This window comes from Brassica napus, unplaced genomic scaffold (assembly GCF_020379485.1).
Source record: "Brassica napus cultivar Da-Ae unplaced genomic scaffold, Da-Ae ScsIHWf_2276;HRSCAF=2934, whole genome shotgun sequence".
Taxonomy (NCBI): Eukaryota; Viridiplantae; Streptophyta; class Magnoliopsida; order Brassicales; family Brassicaceae; genus Brassica; species Brassica napus.
In genome coordinates, this window is record NW_026015668.1 from 131836 (window position 1) to 155917 (window position 24082).

Below are 24082 nucleotides of genomic sequence, written 5' to 3' on the forward strand. Positions count from 1 at the left end.
CGTTCTTCTTTTTCACCATGACTGGATTGGCCAGGCACTCCGGATACCGTACCTCGGTACTGAAGCCTGCGTTGAGCAGTCTGTCAACCTCCTCGTTCACAGCTTTAGATCGTTCGGGACCGAGCTTCCGTCTTTTTTGTCGGATAGGCTTGTACGTCGGGTCGACGTTCAGTTCATGAGAGGTTACTGCGAGGTCTATTCCTTTCATATCTGAGGTCGTCCATGCAAAAGTTGAAGCGTTCGTTTTAAGAAAAGAGATGATTTGTGATTGCATCTCGTCGGAAAGAAATGCTCTGATGCGCACGGATTTTGACGGGCCAGCCTCGTCGATTGGGAATTGGTTTTGCGACTGAATTGAAGAGGGAGGTTGATTATTGTAGCTTGACTGTGGCGATAAGTAGCACCCTCGCGGCTCGTTGCTCTCCACGGATCGTCAGAATTGTGCCGTCTTTTCTGGGGAATTTGATGCATTGATGGTAAGTCGAGGGAACGGCTTTTATGGAGTGCAGCCAAGGCGTGCTGAGGATGGCGTTGTAGGGGTCTTTTGCGCGGATGACAGAGAATTTGACGGTTCGGGTTACGTCCCCTGCATAGACTGGGAGACGTATTGTCCCGATCATTTTCTCCGAGGCTACGTTGAATCCGGTAAGGGTACGTGTGGAAGGCCTCATGTTCCGTAAGTCAATTCCCATCTTGTCGAGCATGTCTTGAAAGATTAGGTTGACCGAGCTGCCAGTGTCGACGAGAACCTTTGTGACCTGGCATTCGCCAATCCCAATATCAATAAAGAGCAGATCGTTGTGTGGCATGTGTACGTCACGGGTGTCGGCGGCCGAGAAAGCGATCCGATGATCGTTCTCTACTTGTGAAGGCCATTTCTGCGCGTGGTGGCTTGTCGTCGGTAGTCTTTGACGGCCCGGACCGAGTCTCCGCAGGAGGGTGAACTGCCCATTATAACGTTAAGATGCAGGGCCCGCGTGGCCCTCATTGACTCTAGTTGTGCCAGTGGGTCGTCAATACTGTTGTCGGCATGCAGAGCTGTTTCAGAGCGACGTTTTGTTGCCTCGAGACGACGTCTTAAATCAGATCTTTTGGATTGGCTAAGCCTGATCCGTAGGTCATCGGATTTAGAGTTGATCTGATCGCGGAGGTCGATTGCTCGAGGCTGGAGATCTGGGTCAGGGGCGATGATGGTTTGGTTGACTTTCCTTGCTTTGGACTTGTCGATAGTTGTTCTGAGATCTGCCTCGCTGGCTGGTGTGTCTGCGACCATTGCGATCTTTCGCTTTAGCAAGGTACGCAGATCTTCGGAGTTTGTCGTTACGATGAGAGGTCTCTCCATTCCTCGTCGCAATTGATCGTGCAAGTCTGAAACCGTAGGTGGGGTCTCGTCATCTAATGAATCGCTGTGGCAAGAGAGTATCACTTCCACTCGTCGCTGGTTCCTCGGTTACTCCTCGTCAGTGGATTTTTCCTCGATGTTAAGGTTGTTCACGAGAGCTCCTTCGGGACTCGCTCGTTCCTCGTTTTGGGAGGCTCTGGCTTGAGGTTTTTGAGCTTTTTTTTTTTGTTTTTGCTCCAACTTTTATTGTTCTTTGGCTTCTGGTGGGGGAGCTCTATCTCGATTTTGCCACTCTCGAGGAAGCGTCCGAAAAGAATTTTGCACTCCTTCGTGTCGTGCGATTTGACTTTGTGATAGGAGCACCATTTTTTGTGTTCGGAAGGGTTCGGACTTGTCTGTTTAGAGGAGCTTGATGGTTTCTGGGCGGAGTCTCGGTCCCAGTGGTTCCATCCTTTCTCTCGTACGACAACTGCAGAACCTGGGGACTCCTCTTCGTCGACGACGTTCATGTAACCCTTTTTCTGGTTGTATTTCCCGCCAGAAGAGTGCTGGCAAAGTTCCTGACAGATGTCGTTCGTCCGAGCAGACGCTTGTTTTCCCGCTGCTTCTTTTGCCACCTTCGCTCTAGTGTCCTCTGCCATACGGATAAAGTTATGGGACCAGGCTATCGCGTCCGACACAGATCTCGTCGGTTACCGATAGAGGTCGGCTCGGAATTGCGATTTGATGTGGAGGGTGTTCATCAACGACTCCACATCTATGTGGTCGGGGACATCGACCTTTGAGACGATAGCTTTGAACTTCTCCATGAACTCCCTGAGGCTCTGGCCGTTAGCGTGAGTGAGGTTCCAGAGGTCGGAGGCAGTAGCTTCCTGGCGAGTGAACATGATGTAATTCTTGAGAAAGGCCGTCGAGAGGTCGTGGAAGCAGTCGACGGAGTTTTCCTGGAGACCGGTGAACCAGTTGAAGGCCGGTCTTTCGAGGGTTTCGACGAAAAGTTGACAAAAGCCAGCGTCTTTCTCTTCTTCAGAAAAATTTGCACGTCGCATCGCGATGTTAAAGGACGTGACGTGGGCGGAGGGGTCGTAAACATCTTCGAAGGTTGGGAGACAGAGTTTATCCATCTTTCAGAGCCGGACCCCCGTTATCTTCTGTGTGAACGGCGTCCGGAGCGATTCGGCGAGGACGCGCTCGATTTGCAGCACATATGTCGTCACGTGATGGATCTTAGAGGCGATATCGAGGACCGATTGCTTTAACACGGTGGGTTCGTTTATGTAATGGGCGTCAAAACCAGCAGGAGTTTGAGCCGTATTGCCGTCGTTAACATCTTGGTCGTCAGCAAGCGTTGGGGCCGCTCTGGTCGCTTGATCTGTGTTAAACAGGTGTCGTCGGTACTGCGCCGTCGAGGCTTCGACATTCGCGGCGAGAGGGGCGAGGATTTTTTCGAGAGCTTCTATCTGATCGGTTGTCGCCTTTTGGGCCGCATCCTGCTGAGCGAGGCATGCCATGATAGTTTCGATGGACGCAGGGGGGGGCGGGGTAGCGGCGCTGGCGTCGCTGGAGTAGGTGTAAGCGTTGTGTCAGGAGCTTCGTACTCTTCTCCGGAAGAAGAACCGTCGTTGCTTGTCGCCATCTTGTTGACGTTACTTTGCTAAAGGCCCCATGGTGGGCGCCAACTGTTTGAACGGGAAACAGTACTAAATAAGGAAATGTTCGATTTCAGATATGGATTTAAGAAAAGACGTCTTATTAATGGTCGGAAAAGCGTTTAATCGGTTACAAAGAAAGGAGATGCGCGACAGAAAGGAAACCGGAGCTCGGAGAGCTTGCCGGAAAAGTACAATACGGCGAGAGAATAAAGGTAAAACCCTAATCTAGCCGCCGAGTGTGTGTGAGTGATTTTGGATCCTCTTTACGTTGCGCCCCCATCCCCTTATATAGTCGACTTGGTGCACTTCTATGACCTAACTCGCGTCGTCTTCGTGGGCTCTTAACTCGTTGGACCGAGATATCCATTTTACATCGAAGAGCCGTTGAGCCGGACGTGCCGAGTCGACGTGTGATTGACCAAAAGTACTATCGAGTCGCGCCGAGGAGTCGGCGCTCAAGCCGTCGGTCGAGCTGTTGCTACTCCTTATATGGGCCCATTTATCCTTCGGGCCTTGCGGGATGGTGAAATCCATCCCCTACACATTGATATCATTCTTACCTTCTTCGTCGCTTATGTAGACAGCCACTCTTATATTCTAGTCGACAATCCTAAGAAAATAGCCATGAGGTAAGAAAAATTATATTACTCTAGTATGGTTTTGCGTTTTAAAAGTACTCATATTCTCATAACAAGTTATGTTTTTCAGGTACCTTTCTACTTGGTTTGTCTTTGATGTCTGCCCCACAGCTCCGTTTAAGTCATTGAGTCTTCTGTTCAACTACAAGGGAAGCCAAATAGGATTCACAGTTCTTAGCACGCTCAGGCTATGGCGTCTCAGACGAGTAAGCTTACTGTTTGCAAGGTTCATTTTCAATCTAAACCATAAGCAAACCATTTTATTTGAGGTTTATAAGAGTAACGTTTTCAAGAATCTACATGAATCTTAATCTCTCACCCTCATATTTCCATTGCTTCAGACTCGAGAAAGATATCCGCTTCAACTACTTCTGGACACGATGCACAAAACTCATTTTGGTAAGTCCCAAAAACAGAGGAAACTCTTTTTTCTTTTCGTCTATAACTAGAACTTACCACGTATAGTTTTCAATATCAGGTCACTTTGTTTGCAGTACATTATGCTGGATGCTTCAACTACCTCATTGCAGATCTATATCCTAATCCAAGAAAAACATAGATTGGAGTTGTGTACGCAAATTTCAAGGAAGCAAGCTTATGGAGTAGATATTGGACTTCTCTTTACTGGTCAGTTACGACATTAACAACAACAGGATATGGAGACTTACATGCTGACCAAGAGAGATGTTGTCCAGTGTCTTGTACATGCTCTTCTACCTCGGTTTCACATCTTACTTGATTGGAAATATGACTAACCTTGTTGTTCACTGGTCTAGCCACACCAAAGCCTTTGTAAGTTCACTTTACTTTCTTTTCGCTCGAGACCGGTCCAGAGATTTTGAAGGTATAAACAATTTAGTAAAAATATTAATAAAATTTTATGTTTAACAATTTGGGAGTTCTATGTTTTATATATATATTCTCTTAAAATTTGAGAGGCCCTAAGCCAATGTTTCAGGACCAACCCTCATGTCATCTGTTCTGTTAAACTAATACGAAAATCTAATTATTTTTCAATTTTTCAATTCAACAGAGAGATACTGTTACATCTGTTTCAGAGTTTGCATCAAGAAACCAACTCCCACCAAACATACATGACCAGATGTTATCACATATCTCCTTAGATTTCAAAACAGAAGGTCTCAAACAAGAAGAGACGCTGAATGGTTTGCGCAAAGCGACTCGGTCAAGCATTGCAAACTATCTCTACCTCCACATTGCTCAGAACGTTTACCTCTTCCAAGGAGTTTCTCATAACTTCCTCTTTCAGTTGGTACAAAAAAAATTTCATTTGTCAACTTTTTCTTGTTCATTTCTTTTCTCTAATGTGTCATGTTATATTGTTCCAAAAAAGGTTTCAGATATCGATGCTGAGTACTTCCCACCCAGAGAAGATGTAATTATACAGAACGAATCTCATACTGATCTTTACATTCTTGTCTCAGGGGCAGTGGTGACTGGTGAGTGACTTAGATTGAAAATCAATAACGTCATAGGAAAGTTGAAGTTACATTCTAACATTTTTACTCTCTCTCTCTCTCTGCTGTGATTGTACCGGAATTCACTGCTTACATTGACGGTGAAAATCAGGTATGCAGACAAAATATTTAACCACTAGATAATCAAGAAAATGGTCAAATAAGTTGTAATTAACATAATCCTCACATTCATGTAGATACATGGGAAAGCAGTTGTTGGAGATGCATTTGGAGAGATTGGTGTTTTATGCTATACACCACAACCTTTCACTGTTAGGACAACGGAACTATCTCAAATTCTACGTGTACACAAAATCTCTCATTAGTGCTATGAGAGCTCATATTGAAGATGGACGTATCATAATTAACAATCTCTTTATGGTAAGTAAGCAAGATGTCATTAATGGAAATTTAGTGTACTTTAGGTGTTTATTCACACAATGTCAACTCATTTTTATATGATGAAATTTTCAGAAACTTAGAGGGAAACAGTCAATAGCAATTGATGTTGCAAAACACCAACCAGACTTCCTCCTCCAGGAGTGGCTTGGTGGTGGTCTGAAGAGAGGTGAAGGAAATGCAAGTGATCAAGGAAAAGGACACAAATACTTACAACTGGATGACTCAGAAAACATTGATTTGGAGTTAACCAAATGGATGGATTCAAGAAAAGATGGTTCTAGTGAAACGAGAAGAGGTCAAGAACGTAGGATAAAGATAGCGGAAGAGGAAAAACCAAACAAAGATTTTGCTGAGAAAAGTTTCTCTAATGTAGATGTTGCCTCATTAAAATTAACGTATCCACATTGCAGATTCAAACCTAGTAAACAAGAACCCGCAAAGCCGGAAGAAAAGAGAGTTACCATCCACTTGAAGTCACAAGGAAAAGATTTGCCGAAGCTGATAATCTTACCTGATTCCAAAGTAGAGCTTCTAGGACTTGCAGGTAAGATAATTTACTTCTTAATGCGAAGTTTAAAGAAATTAACAAGAATTTGCAAAAGTAAAGAATTAATAAGAACACAAAGACTTCTCCATAAGGAATTTCTAATATTAAATGTGTAATTATGCAGGTGAGAAATTTGGAAAATAAAGCTTCACAGTGGTCACCAATGCGGAAAACGTTGAAATAGATGTCATTAGAGATGGCGAACATTTGTTTTTTTACTATCAATGAGTACGAAGGTAAAGAGCCTTGATGTGACTTATTATTTACCATTTCCGTAGGCCCGAGACTATGATCCCCACTATGAATCCAATCAGAACATGTACCTATCCTTTGACTAATTTTCAAAAATATGTTTTGAACGATCCCTAGAATTTGCAATCTAAATTTAAAACAACCAAAACGAATAATCTAGACACCAAAGTAAAATAAAACGAATATTTATATCAAGTTTGAAGATCTATTATAATTACCTTGCACTCACGTCCTATTGTTTTTCATCTTTACTCTCTCTATTTCTCTTTCCAACCAAAACCCTTAGAGCCCAAAAAGAGAACCCTCAATGCAATCTTTACTTTGATAGGTATTATCAAAACGGTTCCAACAATTCAACGCAGTATGGACCACATATTTGACAGGTCGGTCGAGAATTGTTGTTGGATCCTTCGGATTGGGTTCATCTGGAAGAATTAACTTGTTGAAAGAACCTTTGTCCGCGTGTGGAAAACCCAATACGACCTCTGCTTCCAAGTTCCAACTCGTGAGTACCCACGTCCTCTGTTTCCTTTATTTGTGTAAACGGTCTTTTGTAATTGGAAAGCAGTACATCGGATGGAGCGTCATATGACTGTAATGGGGTAGCTTAACCGGAAGTGTTCCAGGCTTACAAAAACCCCAAACTCTTAAACTTCTTGTTTTTTCTTTGGGCTTCTAAAGATTACATTGAACTTCTCCTTTTGGACTCTAGTATACCCTACTCTCTTTTTCAACCGGAATATATAATTTGACGAAACATAAACTTCTCAAAAGCTTCATTGATATCTCTCATCCTCACGTTTGTCTTCCTCATCTCACCATCATCATCTTCGAATCAAGAATACCCACACTAAGGAAATGGCGACGAATCACCACACCAAAGCTGATCCTGAATTTTTTGAAGAAACTATAAAATATACTATTTTTAATAATTTGGGAGTTTATATATGTTTATATAAATTGTCTCTTAAATTTTAGGAGCTCTACACTAATGTTTTACTTGACCCTCACACTTGAAGTTCAGAATCGTGAGTATAAGCTCTTGTTTCATGGTTTTTCCTTTTTTAAAACATCTCCTACATTATTTTATAGTAGTGGTGTGTCCGCGTTACGCGCGGGATATTCTTTGGATGCTTCGTATGATTCTGTTGGGAGATGTTATATTTTGACGGTTGATACTACCTAGCAAGCTTAGATTATGTTATTGTGTTCTGTAGTTGTTATGAATTGTTTTTTTCTTTTGAAATAGTTGTTATGTATTGTTTCACATAATTTTTCTCTTTCGTTGTTCATTAGGATAATTGTTTCTACTAAACCGTAAATTAGTAATTTTTTTTAGGATAGATCACATTATGCAATTATTGTATTATATCTTTAGTAGAAAGGGAAGGTTTCTTCTTTAAAATTTCTAACATTGGTTTTTCATATTATTGTGTTGCTGATTTTTGAATAGTAAATTTAATATAATGGCTAATTATTGGTTTATTTAGGTCAATAGCTGTGGACTACCATAGTTTGACAGTCGAATGGTTGTCTTGGTTGGATATGCCGAAGAGAAAAAGGTAGTTTCTCATACTATTTGAGTGGTTAGTGAAGAAAATGAATAGTATGTGGTGAAGAAGAGTAAGCATTTATATCTTATACATTATCGCGAGGTTGTTTGGTTTAGTTTTGGTTGTTGTATTAGTGGTTAGCGGTAAATTTTTTAATATGCACGTGAATTTTAGAGCTCAGATTGTATGCGATTTGGGGTGACTGATGAAGGAGTGATAGGACACGAAAACTGATTTATTTATTTGGATTAAGTTTGGTGTATTGTACATTTGAATCTGGATGTTATATTTTATATTAATGTCATTTACGCTGCTGTTATTTTTTTGGTTTGCTATGTTTGAAGACCTTAATTTCCACATAACTTTTTTTCTTTTTTGGACTAATTTTTTTTTATCTGTTCACATGGGTTTTTCTTGGTCACATGTGTTGTGTTTAGTAATTTTTGATCTAATATTGTAGAATAGTGGCTGACCATATTCCGTATTTATTCGTATTTTTGTAATAAAATCTATCTTATATCAGTAGGCTGCGGTAATATTTGTGTGTATCATCTTTAAGTTAAGCATTGAGTCCAACTTTCCAATCATCTTCTACTTAGCCAACTTTCCAAGCATTTCGTATTTATTCGTATTTTTGTAATGAAATCCATCTTATAGCCTCATCTTCTACTTAGCCAATATGTTGATAAACCAGACGTTCGTAGAAGGGATCCATTTAGAACGAAACAACTTCTTTGTGGATCTTAGAGCAAGTCTAATGATAAGATATATATGAATATCTAAACATTAAAAAAAAAGCAGGAGAGAAACAATTATAAAAGTTCTCATAACTTTTGAAATCTCATAAGATATTTTAATTGACATGTGTCAATTTATTTTGGGTTGGTTATTTAAGAAAATATATTTAATTTAATATAAAGTTGTATTAGAATCATGGTATTAATGTGTTTAGCGTTGAGACACCTCATTTGCTTGATCATCAAGGATTTAGGAGATAGATCGCACTTTGAACGTCCTAGTGGTCTAATAAACTTAGTGGCTCCATTTTGGTTTTCCAAAATCACGTCCTTTCTAGTTTGTTAACTAAGAAAGAAGAGTTTTAAAATTCAATTTTTTTTGAGCTAGCTTGTGAACTAACTTATAGATGAGAAGCTGAGTTTGTATATTCATTTTTTTCAAGCTGTCTGTGTTTGTCTGGGAAATAAAAAAGAAATGATAACTTCCATATATTTTTTAAGTAAAGTTTTGGCCCAATAGGTTTCTTTGTGACCAAGCCAAGAAAAAAAAAAACAAACAAAAAACGACTTTAAAATGATTCCTAGTCGGGAGATCGTAGATAATTTATTGAAGCTTAAAAGAAGATAAAAAGGAAGGAAGAGCAGTAATGGGCATTGGACTTGGTCACTTCCAAAGCTGTAAAACTAACCAGTACGTGTGTTTTCTATGTTGCGGACATCCTCCTTAAGTGTTGCACCTTCAGCTGTGACTCCTCCCCAAACAGGCTCTTGGTGAACGCCACTAATGGCCCCTGTAGCCTCCTCTGTCCCTTCACAAGCTGCCAACCCAGGGTGGTTTAGTTTTAAATGCTCTAGCTCCAGGCATATCATATTCAGAGTTATTATTAGGCCCCTGCGCATGAACAATATAAAAGGCTGAAGACCTAAGAACAATAACTTGTGGACATGTTTACCAACTGTTTAAACTTACTTTCCAGTAAAAGTTCGGGAGTGGTGAACATTGTTTGCGGTCGTAGATCTTAGATATTGTGAATGACAAATGCTTTGAAGAGAAGTTGAGTGGTAAAAGCTTCAACAGAAAAGTGAAGTGCTTCCTAGCAAATCCTTTAAGCACTGTGGTAGCGGTCTTTGATCTGGTTCAACCACACCTGAATCCTGAACAAAAAATGTTGTTTAGTTTTTCTGCAGTTATGTTTGTAGAGAGTGTTACCCTTGAATTTACGGAGCTATCCGTATTAGTTACCGTAAGATGTGCAACATCTGAATAGTTGAGAGGTTGCAGGGACATCGAGGAAACACCTGCTAAAAATTTCATGGACCTCTGCAAGGAAAAAACGAATCTGGTCAGTGCGTTGGAATTTAAGCAAGAGAAGTAAAGGAAACACATCAAAACATCTCTATAGTTAAAGAATCATATATTAAATAAACAAATGCTGCAATAGTACAGTTGTGAATATAGATATAACTTTTTCCAATCTTGAGGTGAATGTACTCGTAGGAACTTTTTCTAAGTTTATGCTTCTTTCAATAGTATTCTTTGAACACCTTATGAGTCATTCTAGCCCTCTTAACGGAGACACGTCAGCAAACACACTCCTTAGGTTTCCAATTGTTAACTGTTTTTTTTCAACTATCTCTTCTACTCCCTTCACTACCATCTAGAATCAAGACTCTAATCTCTAGCTAGTATCTACTTGTGAAAGAGTCCTAGAAGAGCAATCATCACATACTAATACAGAGAAAGGCTAGTATGCAGAGATAAAGGAAGAAGATTCATAGCCATTGGGATGAAGATTTTGCCATCACCATGCAGTCTCCAAAATCTCTTTAAGATTTGTATGCTTAGCTGTCCACTCTGATCTTGCTTGGATCGCTGTACACCTCTGCGAATCTCATGCCCTTCTTTCCAAGTAATCGACCGCTGTTCTTTCAGGCTTCCACAATCTCCTTCACCGACCTACCTGCTCACATAGAAACAAAGCACATACTTTCTCTAAAATTCATTCGCTTATTTTTTCATTTAGTGGAGAATCTATTTGCATATATACAGGAACTTTCCTGGTCCCAATATTGAAGATTCCAATTTTGTGAAGCTTAGCCTTTTCAAGATCTTTAACATGAGCGAGCATCAACGAAGTATGTCACATCTATGTAATCACGTATGCAAGTCGCATCAAGAGTCTTGTAGTCTGTTCCTTTAATATGCAGACCAAAACAAAATAAACACCAAACAAAGATTGGTATGGGTGGATCAAATGACACAAAGCAAAGAGAGCGATAGTTACCTGTACAACAGGAATGATGTCTCGCCCAGCATCAAAGCAAGCACCAGAGATCCTTCCATGCTCTCTAAGTTGATAGTGAGACGATAAGATGAGCTAAGCCGTCTTCTGTAACTCCATATAAACTGTTATAGGAAATTGAAGAAATGATGGAAGCTGAAAGGATGAAGAAGTTGTCGATTCCACGATTGAATGCTATCATTAACCTCTATCAATTAATCGACGGGAGTGGAGCATTAAACTAACTTCATCGGTTACAAACATTCGACGGCAGCTTGGAATCTCTACGAAAGAGACGAAGATACATAAGGATTCAGTGGTGGGCATGCTAAACCTATTTTTGATGAACTATTAAAATAAATTTAAATGGTCCAACGACCAAATAAAAGACTGAAGCATAAAAATGAACCGATAAAATACTGCAGCTAAAGTGAAATGGGGCTACGATACTTAACGGTGGCCCAAATTAACAATTGAAAAAAGGAGCTGCCACGTGTTGGGATTCGCCCCTCCCTCCATGATGATGACGTGGTGCAACGAAAAAAGAGCGAATGCAATTTTTTGGTTATAGATTTTATTCCATATTTTATTTCAAAATAGAGTGGAAAATAGAGTAATGAACAAAAATTAGAAGTATTATTCCATTATGATTTATAGGTTTGCATTTTGATTTTCCAATGCATAGATTTGCATTATGGGTTATGTATTAAATTTAAGTATTATATTTAAATATCTAATTTTATATAAATGAATTAATTAGCTATGTGATATAGCTATGCTGCAAGAGTTTTTGAGATTGATTGTTTGCAGTTTTTAAAATGGTTTTTGGTTTTCGATTTTCTAAAATCTACTTTTTTACCGATCAAGATTTTTGAAAAATAGATTCCCTAAAATTTAGGGAAACCAGATTTTGAAATAACTACCTACTTCTTAGCAAAAACTAAAAACCACATTTTTTTGGTTTCCTTAAACAATGTACGTAACTTTTGTTTTTTGTTTTTTTTTTAATATTATTTCTATATTTGAGCATTAATATAGTATAAATAAATAAAAATAGATTAGTGATAATTTAGTAACTATTCCAAATTACTAAGAATCAACAAAAAATGTTGTCTATCATTTAAATTTAAATTCTAAAACTACAAAATAATCTATATCAGTAAAAAAAAAATTCTTTTGTTGGATATAAAGGGCCTTTTTAATAATAATTTTAATTTTTATTAAAATAACTTAGAATCAAATTTAAGAAGAATAATATTTATAACACAGCTTAATTTTACCAAAGCTATTACAGTTGAATAATATTTTATCTAATAATGAACCGATAGCCACATTTTTTAATTTAATTTATTAAATTATAAAATAATTTAATAAAAAATTAAAACTAATTAATAAAAAAAAAGAAAATTAATTTTTAAAATTTAACCAATACAAAAAAAATATGTATAAATTTAGTTGTATTGATGTACCGTTTAATAATTTTAGCTAGATTATGTATAAATATAGTAAAATTATAAAGCAAAGTATATATAACTTATGTTTAAACACAGAATTAAAATTTTAAGTTTATGTTTAAACATAAAATTATATTTGTTTTTGCTGTTTTTTAAAAATAAAATAAACTTATATGTGTTTTGGTAATGATATTATATTTTTTATTTTCAGAATAAATATTTTACTATTGATAATATTTTCATTTCATTATTTTGTAAACAAAAGCCAAAAACTAAAAACTAAAATCTAAAATTACCAATCATGTTTTTCAAAAAACTAAAATCTACTGCAAAATCAAAAACCAAAAACAAAAATCTAAAATGCAAAAACCAAAAACCAAAATCCAAAAACTAGAAACCAAACAAACAATCATCCCCTTTGTCGATTCTATTTCTATGCGTAAGGGTCGAAGTAACACATAGCTTTCATGTGCGACTAGCCGCCAGTATAAGTTTCTTTTTTCTTGAACAATAAACTGTTTTTGTTTATTGACTATTATTTTAGGATATCCATATGTATAATTTACACGTTAACGAGAACAACAAAAGTATATATATATATATATATTATTATTTTTACAAAGGTTTATATATAATTTAACTATTTACCGAAATTTGATTGAAATGTTAAACTGAATATGGAATTATATCTTAGATAATTTTTTTTTTTGTTTTGCATAACTATCCTAACCAATCGCCTTGTTATATCTTCTCGATAACTTTCCCTCTAACACAGTCTAACCCCAATCATCGCCAATATCAAAATTTTCCAATACTTCAAGGTTGACTTTGCCTGTAAAAAGAAACAAAATAGAATTCGTTATTACACATATAGTGCTTCCAGAATCATCTATTCTCGCTGTAACCCCAATCTTTATGGATTTAAAAAACAAACCATACTAATTGCTTTGTACCTTAGTGGCAGAAGATGAATACGTGATAGATTTTGAAGTCGCAGTTGTAGTACTAGTAGTAGACATCGTGGAGAATCCCAAATCGTAAGCCAATGATCCATCTGGTTGAAATATTCCATAATTCTTCTCCGAAATAGGACCAGGTTTCATATCCTCATTGAACAATGCGAATATATAGACCTCTAGCCTGGAACTCCGTCTGGCCGGAGTCCCTTCTCCGGCGAACTGTCTCATCATAAGATTCCTTATATACGTGGCAGCATTCAAAGGAGACGCTCCAATCTCTCCAACATCTCCTTTGGAAGGCCAACCTGTTTCCGCAACCCTAACTTCTATGTTACGGTACCCTAATTTCGCAGCAGCGAAAGCAGCCGCATCTACTTGAGCATACATCATGTTGTCATAGTGTAGTCCTGTGTTGGGATCGGTCATGCCGATGTTACGATTGAATAGAACGTAGTCGATAGGGATTGTGTTAGGGTTATCTTTGTAGGCGAAGTAAGGGTAAGCATTGATCCAAAAAGGAGATCGCGTGGCTTCCAAGAATCGTAGAAATTGTTGCATCACGGAGGTAACCTCCGGCTTGAAACTTCCGGCTGATGGAGGATAAGATTCGGCTAGGACGGCGAGAGAGCTTGGAGACGAGACTTGAATGTATCTGTCTAAACCTAACTGGAACAAGGCTTTGTGGATGTTGATAATTGCTGGCATCATGTATCTATTACAAACCACAAAGACAAAATAAAATCAAAATAGTATTATTGTATAAAAAAAAAAGTATTATTGTATAAAAACTATAATACAATACTGTAAAATGGTATGTAAAGGTCTAAATCTGAATGTAACTAATTAGATTGAGATGTAATGATTATTTGTTACCTGATTAAACTAGAGTCTTCGTCGGTGAAAAGCTCGTTTCCGACCATGATTCCGGTGATACTTGTGGCCGGAATATAGGGTTTGATGTGGGAATTCACCCACTGGAGAGCTTGTTGAGGATCTTGTAACAACGTTAAGACCTGATTTTCGATGGTGACGATGATCTCTATGTTTGAATTTGCAAAGGAACTAAGAATTTGAGGATTTGTGTCGTATATTCTTGTTTTGTTAATCCTTAGAGATCTCAAGAGGTTAATAACTTTATCAGGTGAAGGCAAATTGTCACCAACTTGTCCGTAATTGATGCCAAGAGATGCAACACTTTGTAGTACATTCCCTGAATTTATTTTCAATAGAAGGATTGGAAATTATAGAAATTACTGACATGCAAAATCTATTATACTAAACAAATATTGAAAATCAGTAGGTTTCCAAAGTATTATCAAGAGCATCTCTATTAGTAAGATGCTCAAACCAATAAAAAATATTATCTTTATATAATTTAAATAAATAACTATTTTAAAAATAATTATATTTTATTTGTAAAAGGAATTAAACCAGTCACATGACTCACATGGTGCCAATGGATTAAAAGACTTTCATAATATTTTTCGATTGTTAAAAAATTTCTCATAATTTATTTTATTTTTTCAATGTTTTTTAATTACGGATACGCTCCCTCAAATATAAGTAATGAAGATGCTCTAAATTTTATAATAATGAATTGACACGACTAAATCATTGTCGTAAAATTCGGCGTAACTTGACAAATTTTAAAATCTCATATGAAAATATAAATAACTATGAAAAACTAAATCACCTGAGAAAACTAGAGAAATCAGGAGAAAAACATTAATGAGATTAGGAAGTCTCGTGACTGTTCTTGAGGTCATGTTGAGGAGAGATATTGTGAACCTTTTCGGTTTTAAGAAAGTGTTTAAGGAATATATATAGACTACACAAGAAGCCAGCCAAGTTGAAAAATACTTTTCTTTGCTTGTTTGTTTTTTGTTTTCTCTGTGGTTTTATCTATAATTTATTTTGTAACAGGAAAGGTTTAGTTTTGAAGGTTTTGATTTTTTAATGCTTTTAGCTGTTTTGCTTTGCCTTCCCTATATCACTTTTCACATTTGTGCCTTTTTATCCATTGAGGGCTTTTTTTTTTTTTTTTTTTTTTTTTTTTTTTTTTTTTTATCCATTGAGGGCTTTCTATAGACCAGAACGTCGGATTTCTTATTATATATATATATATATATATATTAGGTTTCAAAATCTTTATGCGTGTAAATCTTGTCGTTCAAAATTTATGCAGACTTCATGACGATGAAATTTGCATGCACATGTAGGGTAATACGTTAGTGTGTGTTTTGTTTAGATATTCTACAAGTTGTGCTAGCGATTGCTTTGGTGAGAAAGTGAGAACTGTATATTAAATTAACAAGAAAAAATGGAAAATCAGAATCGGATACACATAAGAGGACGTAGTAGAAATTTGAAAATAAAACCCTTTTTTATTAAAACTAGGTGACCGGCCCGCACAGGGTGCGGGCTTAAGAAAATTCAAAATAAGGAATAAATATTATATAGTTTTTAGAAGTAACGGCTTTTACAACATAATACCACCGTCTTTGGGAGAATTCATCAGCTATGGAAAAAAGCTGGTAGTCAATATTTAAGATGGACGAGAGGGAACAAAGTAATATATGTATGAAGAGGCAGATATTGTGTGTATGTATAATTGTAACTTCACAAAATATTTTATGTGTTTAAGAAGATACTTTCATTCAAAAAATGGAATAAATAGTGTATAGTTTTAGAAGTAACATATTTTATAGTATCATTAATTAAATTTTTATTGTATATGTGTCGTAATTCTTTATTTTAGGTGAATAATATTATTTTTCCATAAATAATAAACAAACATTTATGTAGACATATTAAAAGAAAAATATAATAAAATTGAAAATATTATATATAAATAATATAAATTATGAAGTAAAATTCTCGATAAAGAAAGGAAAGTCAATTAGAAACCTGCAAAAAATTAAATAAATTTTGCAAGCAATTTGACGGGTTAACATTATTTGATAGATTTCTAAATTTCTAAATTTTATTGAACATGAAATAGTATTAAATTGACATACCGTCATCGGTCTCCTAACTCATCACAACCCATCTTGCAAATACAAAAATAAATAATTGTAACAGTTTATATATTTTAAAATTTGTATTTGAAAAAAAAGTAGATTAAAATTACGTACCGTGACTACGGAATATTCTGAAAAACTTGTTTGTAGACAACATATTTTGGATGAATATGCGCAATCCTCCCTATCGCAAAGCCTCGTCTCCGTGGTACCTATTCTCTCGTACCTGATTTCCAAACAAATTTTGTTAGAAATAATTACAAATGTCAACTCTCTTACCTCTGGGTATTTTTTTGTTTGCTATGAACCAGGCCAAAAACATGGATTGGTTGACAGTCTTTTTGTTGAGAATACTCTCAATAGGTTCATCTTCATAAGAAAAACACCAGCTCCTGATCCGGAAGATGAAATCCAGGTTTCTCTACAGCAGTAGTACGAAAATGTGTAGGAAAAGCAAGAATCCGCCACGACGACTCGCATGTAGTAATATATCTAATTAAGAAATATGAAAACATAAATTAGTAAAGATGAACGTAGACCTTAAAATGTAAAAGACAGATAAACTCTATTTGTTAATAATGTATTTATTTTATTGTAAGAAAATGAGTTATATAAATTTCATTTATGATATTATATATTTTTAAAAGTGTATACAAATATATTTTTACTAATAGTAATAGATTATTGATGTATTTTTCTATGATGATTACATTGCGTAGAATACAACAATATTGTTTTATATCTATTATTAATAAATTATAAATAAAAATAAATATGATATATACAAAAAATATAGTAGAAAAACCCAAAAAATTTGTATGTTACATCATCCACCTAATATATATGATATTATTGACTTAGCACTACAGTGTGACCATATATTTAACTAATTTGACGATATAATATTATAAATGAAATTTATTTTGGAGTAGATGATAGTGAGATATTCCCAAAGACACCTAGATCACCTTTTGGTCCCTTTTAGATTGACAAGATATCGCTCATGAAGTTGATTGTTCACTGATCCGATCTGCATTGATCAGTTTTGGAGAAATTATCATAACTCTTAAACCAAAGTTATAAATGAAGATCCGTTTTCGGCTATAGATAGACATATGAGTGAAGAACTTACCCTATAGTTTGGCTTCAAAATTCACTGATTTTATCATCCATTCTTCTTCTTCCAAAACATATTTGATGTGTTTCTTCTCCTTTTTAGGTGGCTATAATGACTTTTCTTTCATGGTGGATATTGTAGGTGGTTCCGATGTCATTCCGGAAATAATTCACCACTCCATAAGCCTCTGTTAAAAGGCTCATGAAATTTCTAATAAACAGAGAAAACTTAGGGTCTCTTATAATTAAACTGGGTCAAAAAAATTAAAGTTGGTATAGATTGATCATCTGATTTATAACTATTTGAAAAAGATTCTTTGGCATGCCACATTCTAGATTCACTATTTATCAGTTCTTCTGAAACGCTGATGTTATTTGAGAAAGGATCAAGATTCAAGGACTCTTGCCTTGGATTTATGTGCCTCTCAGCATCCAAACCAAAATAAAGCCTTAAAGGCACAAAAGCAGGGTAAACACTCTGAACAGCACTTTGGGTCTAAAAAGTAGATGCGGTTTCTAACATATAAAAATTGCTCAAACAAACAGAAATGCGGCTTCAGAAATTTATTTACAAAAAAAAGGAAAAAAAAAAAAGAGAGACCGTAGCAAAAGTATTGGCATTGTTATATATACAAACAGTGACTTTTGACGGGAACATAGAGCATAAGAGACATTTAGAGACTAAAAAAACTGAAAGGGAGAGAGAGATAGACAAAGTCTAATCTCACATTTTCACCTTCTGCCTCTGTTCTATCTCCCTACTCTTTGATTGTCACGAGTGTGTCGATTATGTCGACTCTTCGACACCATTGAGCTCAGGTGATTCGGTTCCCGAGCCTGGAGTTGACTTTGATGTTGTATCAGGTTCAGTAAGGCCATTGCTGATGTATTTAGCCACTGAGAAAGAAGCAGTTGATAATTTGTCTGGTTTCGAGTCAAAGAAGAGGCAAACTACAGCGCAGTCATCGACTTTTGAAGTGGGGAACTTCCATCTCCAATTCCTCACTGCAGCTTCCACCAATGCTCGACCAGCTGTGCAACGTGTTGGTGCTTTCGCTACAATCTCCACAACTTCTTCATTCGTTAATACATCCCATATCTAGCAAAGTTTCAAGAACACACTTAAGAGACCAAATAGTTTTGTACCTCTATTATATGCATTTATTCAGAACTATTGGACTTTTACTAATACTATATCATTGACAGTGTGATATCTCTTACCCAATCAGTTGCCAAGACAACAAATTCATCTTTCTCAGTGAGGCGTCGGTAGGACACGTCAGGCACAAAAATGAGACCAAAGTCCTTAAGGCAAAAATCTCCAAAAGCACGCGCCATGGCCAGACCAGGTGAGTTGTGGTTAGGAAGCCAGAGGCGGGCAACTCCTGGTTCATCCCCGAGAGCAAATATACGTCCTTTCCATCTCTTTATCCTTGCTGCTTCAGCTGGTAACATCATAACTCCCAACTTTAATTGATAAAAACCAAATTATCTTCTCAAATGCTTAAAAGCTAAAACTAAAGTTTCCTCACAGTAGTTCCGTAAGAAGAACTTAAGGATGATGGAACTGGTTATAAAAACCTTTGTGAAGATGAAGATGTAGCAGTAAAATAACCTGGAACATCTGGTTTGATATCTTCAGTTAACTGAAAAGGAACAAGTTTATTCTCTTTATTCCTCGTACCCAATACTGCTCTTGAATCCCCAATGTTTCCAACAACAAGATGTTGACCCTAAACCAAATAACCCAAAGAACAAAAAAAAAATATAAATGAAAAGGACTTTTCGCAATAAAACTCAGACACAACATGAGAATATTTGGTCCAACTATCTACCTGCTTAACCATAGTAACTGCAGTAGTACCACTACAAAAGCAATCAACATCCACTTGCATCTTCAATTTCTTGTCCATGAATCTGTAGGCTTTAACAATCGAGGTCAACAGCATCTGAACCATATCCTGATCCTTGTTGTAGACTTGGGATTCACCATTAGCAGATATTTGCACAAGGCTGTCAGAGGTCATTCTGTCAGCAGTGTTGAGGCTGATCTCTTTAAGAACCTCCTCGCAGGAGAGATAGGACTCCAAGTGAGAGCCTAATTTGAGCGGAAGCAAATTCTTGACTCTCTTTGCGATAACGTGATCGTAAGGACCATGTCCATCAAATACACCAAAAAATACAGTGTCCTCCATTGACCCAAAATTCTGAAATATTTCAAAAATAAAATCAAATATTCAGCTGAGTGACACTAAGCCTATACAACTTATTAAAAAGATAAAACTTCAAAAAGTTATATATTTGACAATTAAACCAATGGTCCTTGGAGTAAAACATTTGATGGCATACTTTTAGAAAGTAAATGAAGATAGTTATATAGAACTTACAGCAACAAGAACTATATTGAAGTAATACATTTAATGAGAATGTACACATACTAATTAACAAAATTGGTTTTAACAGAACAAACGCACCTCCCAGACAATCATGGCGTCCTGGTTAGGACCTTTCTTGCCCTGTTGGGAGAAGAGAGACGCATGATCGGTAGAGCCATTCAAGAATTTGCATTATAAGACCTTGGTTGTTTTCTATATATATACAGTCGATTTATTTCTCATATTAACGACGCACAATAATTTGCATAATAAATAAATCAAACGGTTAAAGAAAGATATTAAATGTGTATTGTGAATAAGTGATTTGCATATTTAATGATTTCAACTTGCGCAAGTAATCCATATCAGAAAGGTAAGTTATTAAAAACAAATTTTGTCAATAAGTTATTTGCATATTTAATGATTTCAACTTGCGCAAGTAATCCATATTAGAAAGGTAAGTTATTAAAAACAAACAACCTAATTAAAAAAATTAAAATATTTTCTAAGCAAATGTAATTAATATGATATCAACATGCGCAAGTTTACTGTTTGAATAATAAGGAAAGTTTTTAATATTTGTTTTAGTTCTAAATCTTGCCCAAGGCTAAATTAAATCGATAATTATTATCCCCTAGCTATATATGGGCTTAACGAAATTGACAATAGTTTTGGGCTTGTCTACATAAGCGATTGATTTAAATAAATGAAAAATAAAATTCAAAAAAATCGACAAATAGAATTATAACAATTTTTCTGAGAAGCTCTATATTAATGTCATGTCAGCAGAAATCACTAAAGTGACTTCTCTTTTAATATATAGGGGATATGAGCACTCCTAGAAACTAACTTTATCCTCATATGTTATTAATCAAAATATCATTTTCTATAGCTTTTTTCATACATTTTAACTAAAAATCCTCTTTTCACTAACATAATTACATGCATTGCCAATGTTATAGACCAACTTTAGTAGATATTTGTAAGCGTTGGTGCATCAACAATTCTTTATCATGGTTATGTTTCTAGAACGTGTTTAATTACAATGTCCACATAAACCGCATAGATATAAAATAAATTATAGTTATATAAATATATACAAAATAATTATATTATATAGTTGATATGGTTGTATTGTCTACGAACAAAATAATTATATATATTTGATATGGTCGTATTATCTAAAGATAGTTATACAAATAATTATATTATTTTAATACCTGAAGATTGAAAATAATATTTTTTGTAGATCTTCGCATTGTCTAAAAAAAAATCTCTAATGTTAGTAAAAACAATTTGGTACATAAAGATATCAAGAATAAATATTTCGGCTTAACAATATATGAAGGAGTAAATTTTGGCTTAAATGATTCATAATTCAATATTGCAAATTAAAGTACGAAACATTACATTTAGTTGATAATATCTAATGAGGAGGCAATTAAATCGTTAAGGTACATCCCATATTTACTTTAGCTCATGAGTAAAATCGATGACTTTGGGAACGAAGTTTCGTCCTTATCATGAACATTCATTTTTGATGAAATTAATGAAATCATGAATAAATATTTTACATGTTTGTATCTTCGAAATGGTCTCATTATGTTCTTACATCGTGTTAGAACATATAATATTTTCACATTTGGTGAGATTATACTATATCTGTTTTCTTTGTAGCAATATAAAATCATTGATAACTTGATTCAATTAATTATATTCGTTTCAAAAGAGTTGTGGTTGATTCAAATTTTTAAATACAATAACTATATGTAAATTAACTTATTTTTCTTTCCCTTGATGAATTTGTGTGATCCGTGGCTATATGTAAGGTAAGTTGAAAGAGAAAATCTTTAATTTTTAACAAATTGCGTGATCAGTAGGGTATATGGTGTGTTAAGGAGATTTAGGTGATACTCTTGGATCGCAAGTTTTGGTAAATTAATTCGTGAATATTTGTTATAATAATTAAGATACAATTTCATGGTATGAAATATATTGAAAGATTTACACTTTAAGTCACATTTCATCTTTTATATTACACTATTAGACACTTTTCACTCTTGAAACACTTTTTCTTAACTTTTCATTCTCTCCTAACTAGTTTAGTTACATCCTTTTGGAAAATTCACCCAACTAAAAAAAATAATTCTAAAACATTTTTCTCCTTCTCTTTCCTAACTCCTTCTAACTAAGCGTGTATTCACCGCCACACCCACCACCAATACATATGAACACCACCACCACCACCACCACACCCATATCTTTAACTGCCGCCTCTATTGCTCCATCCCAACCCACCGGACCCAAATCACCGTCGGACCAAAACCCACATCCACCACCAATCACAACACCAATATCACCTGGTCCATATCCACCAGCCGTCGCCAAATTTCTTCTTCATCACCGTAACTCATCAAGATCTCATTTTTAAAGGTTTAATGTCTGATTTCAATTAGTACTAAATAGATCTATAATTTTGATGTCAAAATAACTTGAAACACACAAAGTTTGGTGATTTAAAACGAAACCATGGTTGACGGCCGTACCTTTTTTCACAGAAAACCTAAGCATGAATCGTGAGGTAGAAGATGATGTATTTACGCTTTTCCCATTAATGAGAAAAAATGGTCTCGTAGAGTTTTTTTTGGTAACAGGTCTCGTGGAGTTTTGAACATGGATATGATAGCTAACAGCCTCTTCCTACCACTTGACCACATTTTGCAATTGGTTTTCATCACTTAAACTATTAATATAATACAAATAGAATTTGTCAAAAAATGAACTAAATTAAGATGGTAAAACCATAAAAATGCAATTTATACACTTGAATGAAAATTAAAATAATATAGATTTACTTAAAAACCTATAAATCATTCAAATCATTGGATATCATTACTTATGCGATGTACATTTGGACCGGTGTATATGCGATTTTTTGTGAAACATTGTACATGTGGACAGTAAAAAATATGTGTACATAGTTTTTCATCATCATCTTCGTTTAAATGGATTTTTCCATTTTTAAAGGTTAGTTTCAGAAAGACAAACATACATATAGATACTTATGCGCGTGTACATTTATATTTTGTAAAATAAGACATAGAAATTGTATAATTATCTTGTTTCGATCTCCAGAAACTCGGGTTGTCCACATGTACATTAAGTGCATATGATATCCACAGTTAAAATGTCCACATGTACATCAAAGTATATAGTCTATTTAATTAGAAGTTCATTAGGTGAACAGACAAACACAATTTTATGATACATTGTTTAATAATATATAGTGTACACATGTGACGATGTACACATGTACACATGTGAAGATGTACACATGTACACATGTGACGATGTACACATGTACACATATAATCTTTGTACACATGTAAACTTGTACAAATTTTTATTTTGATTATCATGACTCCCTAGTTATTTCTTAGAGTGAAATAATCTATTAAAAATTTTAAATGGTTACATTTGTGATCTTTATTCGAACGGGTAATTTTATAATGTGTACATGTGAATATTGTCTAAGTTAAATGGTGTATATGTGAATCATTGTACATGTGGATCACAAAATTTAGTGTACATAGTGTCGCGTACATATGTTTTTAATGGCATTTAGCATATCCATTGATATCTTACAATTTTTAATGGTATATAGCATCTCTTTTAGCATACCCATTGCATTTGTGTTTCATTTGCTTATAAAAGAGGTTAAAGTGCACATCTGGAAACTTGAGATGAAATGAAAAGGTTTTATTTTGGCAAATCAGAAACATCTGGGCATAAAGTGAAATACAACAAAACGACAGGGACCAAGGTACCAAAATCATAATATTTTCTGGGTCTAGATTGCACAACTAAAAGTATCAGGGCAAATTCCTAAAGCAAAATTGAACAGATTAGAAGTTTGAGACAAATTGGAGAATAAGCAAGAGTTTGAGGACCATATGTGACAATAATCCAAAGTTGACCATTGTTGCTCCCATCAAGCTTTTCTTCGATCTGCAACTGATGCGACACAGCCCCGGTCCCGAGCCTGAAGACCACGACGACGAGGAGATGACTTGACCCTGATACGGATTGCGTAGAGCTCTGTCAGAATGGAGCTTGCCTTTTTAGGTCGCGGACAACGAAGCTCTCCGGCTGTCCGTCACGTTTTGCTTTCTCAATCGTCATCTCCTCCGGTGCTATCGCGGCTGAGGAGAGACTCGAAAACGATGACCATGTTGCCATCTACCATGGTTTTTTTCAATCTGCATTTTAAAGCTT

The 24082-nt window shown here is 35.6% G+C and overlaps 3 protein-coding genes, 1 long non-coding RNA gene and 1 pseudogene across 7 annotated transcripts; 1 reads left to right on the forward strand and 4 right to left on the reverse strand.

Moving 5' to 3' along the window:
• Positions 1-371: 371 nt before the first annotated feature.
• LOC125600455 lies at positions 372-809 on the reverse strand. Its single transcript, XM_048773163.1, has one exon. It carries the CDS (start codon positions 807-809, stop codon positions 372-374), a length of 438 nt encoding a protein of 145 aa, XP_048629120.1.
• Positions 810-3483: 2674 nt separating this feature from the next.
• On the forward strand, positions 3484-6387 carry LOC125600456 (annotated as a pseudogene).
• Positions 6388-9066: 2679 nt separating this feature from the next.
• Positions 9067-11260, reverse strand: LOC125600467. 4 transcript variants are annotated; one of them, XR_007333805.1, is made up of 6 exons: positions 11090-11260; positions 10887-11008; positions 10408-10790; positions 9845-9922; positions 9572-9756; positions 9067-9493 (listed from the first exon to the last, which is right to left on the reverse strand). It is a non-coding gene; the product is annotated as an uncharacterized LOC125600467 (long non-coding RNA). The 4 variants fall into 4 exon arrangements; XR_007333803.1 differs by having other exon boundaries at positions 9067-9456; positions 10408-10796; XR_007333802.1 differs by having other exon boundaries at positions 10408-10796.
• Positions 11261-13156: 1896 nt separating this feature from the next.
• On the reverse strand, positions 13157-14537 carry LOC125600457 (glucan endo-1,3-beta-glucosidase 11-like; the record flags this gene model as incomplete). Its single annotated transcript, XM_048773164.1, has 2 exons — positions 13157-14008; positions 14170-14537. Coding segments are annotated over 2 exons (1101 nt in total), but the record flags the coding sequence as incomplete, so codon positions are not given.
• A 3682-nt stretch (positions 14538-18219) lies between these two features.
• On the reverse strand, positions 18220-19996 carry LOC125600458 (probable protein phosphatase 2C 74; the record flags this gene model as incomplete). The annotated part of the gene is made up of 5 exons (XM_048773165.1): positions 18220-18531; positions 18654-18877; positions 19048-19165; positions 19268-19639; positions 19907-19996. Coding segments are annotated over 5 exons (1116 nt in total), but the record flags the coding sequence as incomplete, so codon positions are not given.
• Positions 19997-24082: the final 4086 nt, after the last annotated feature.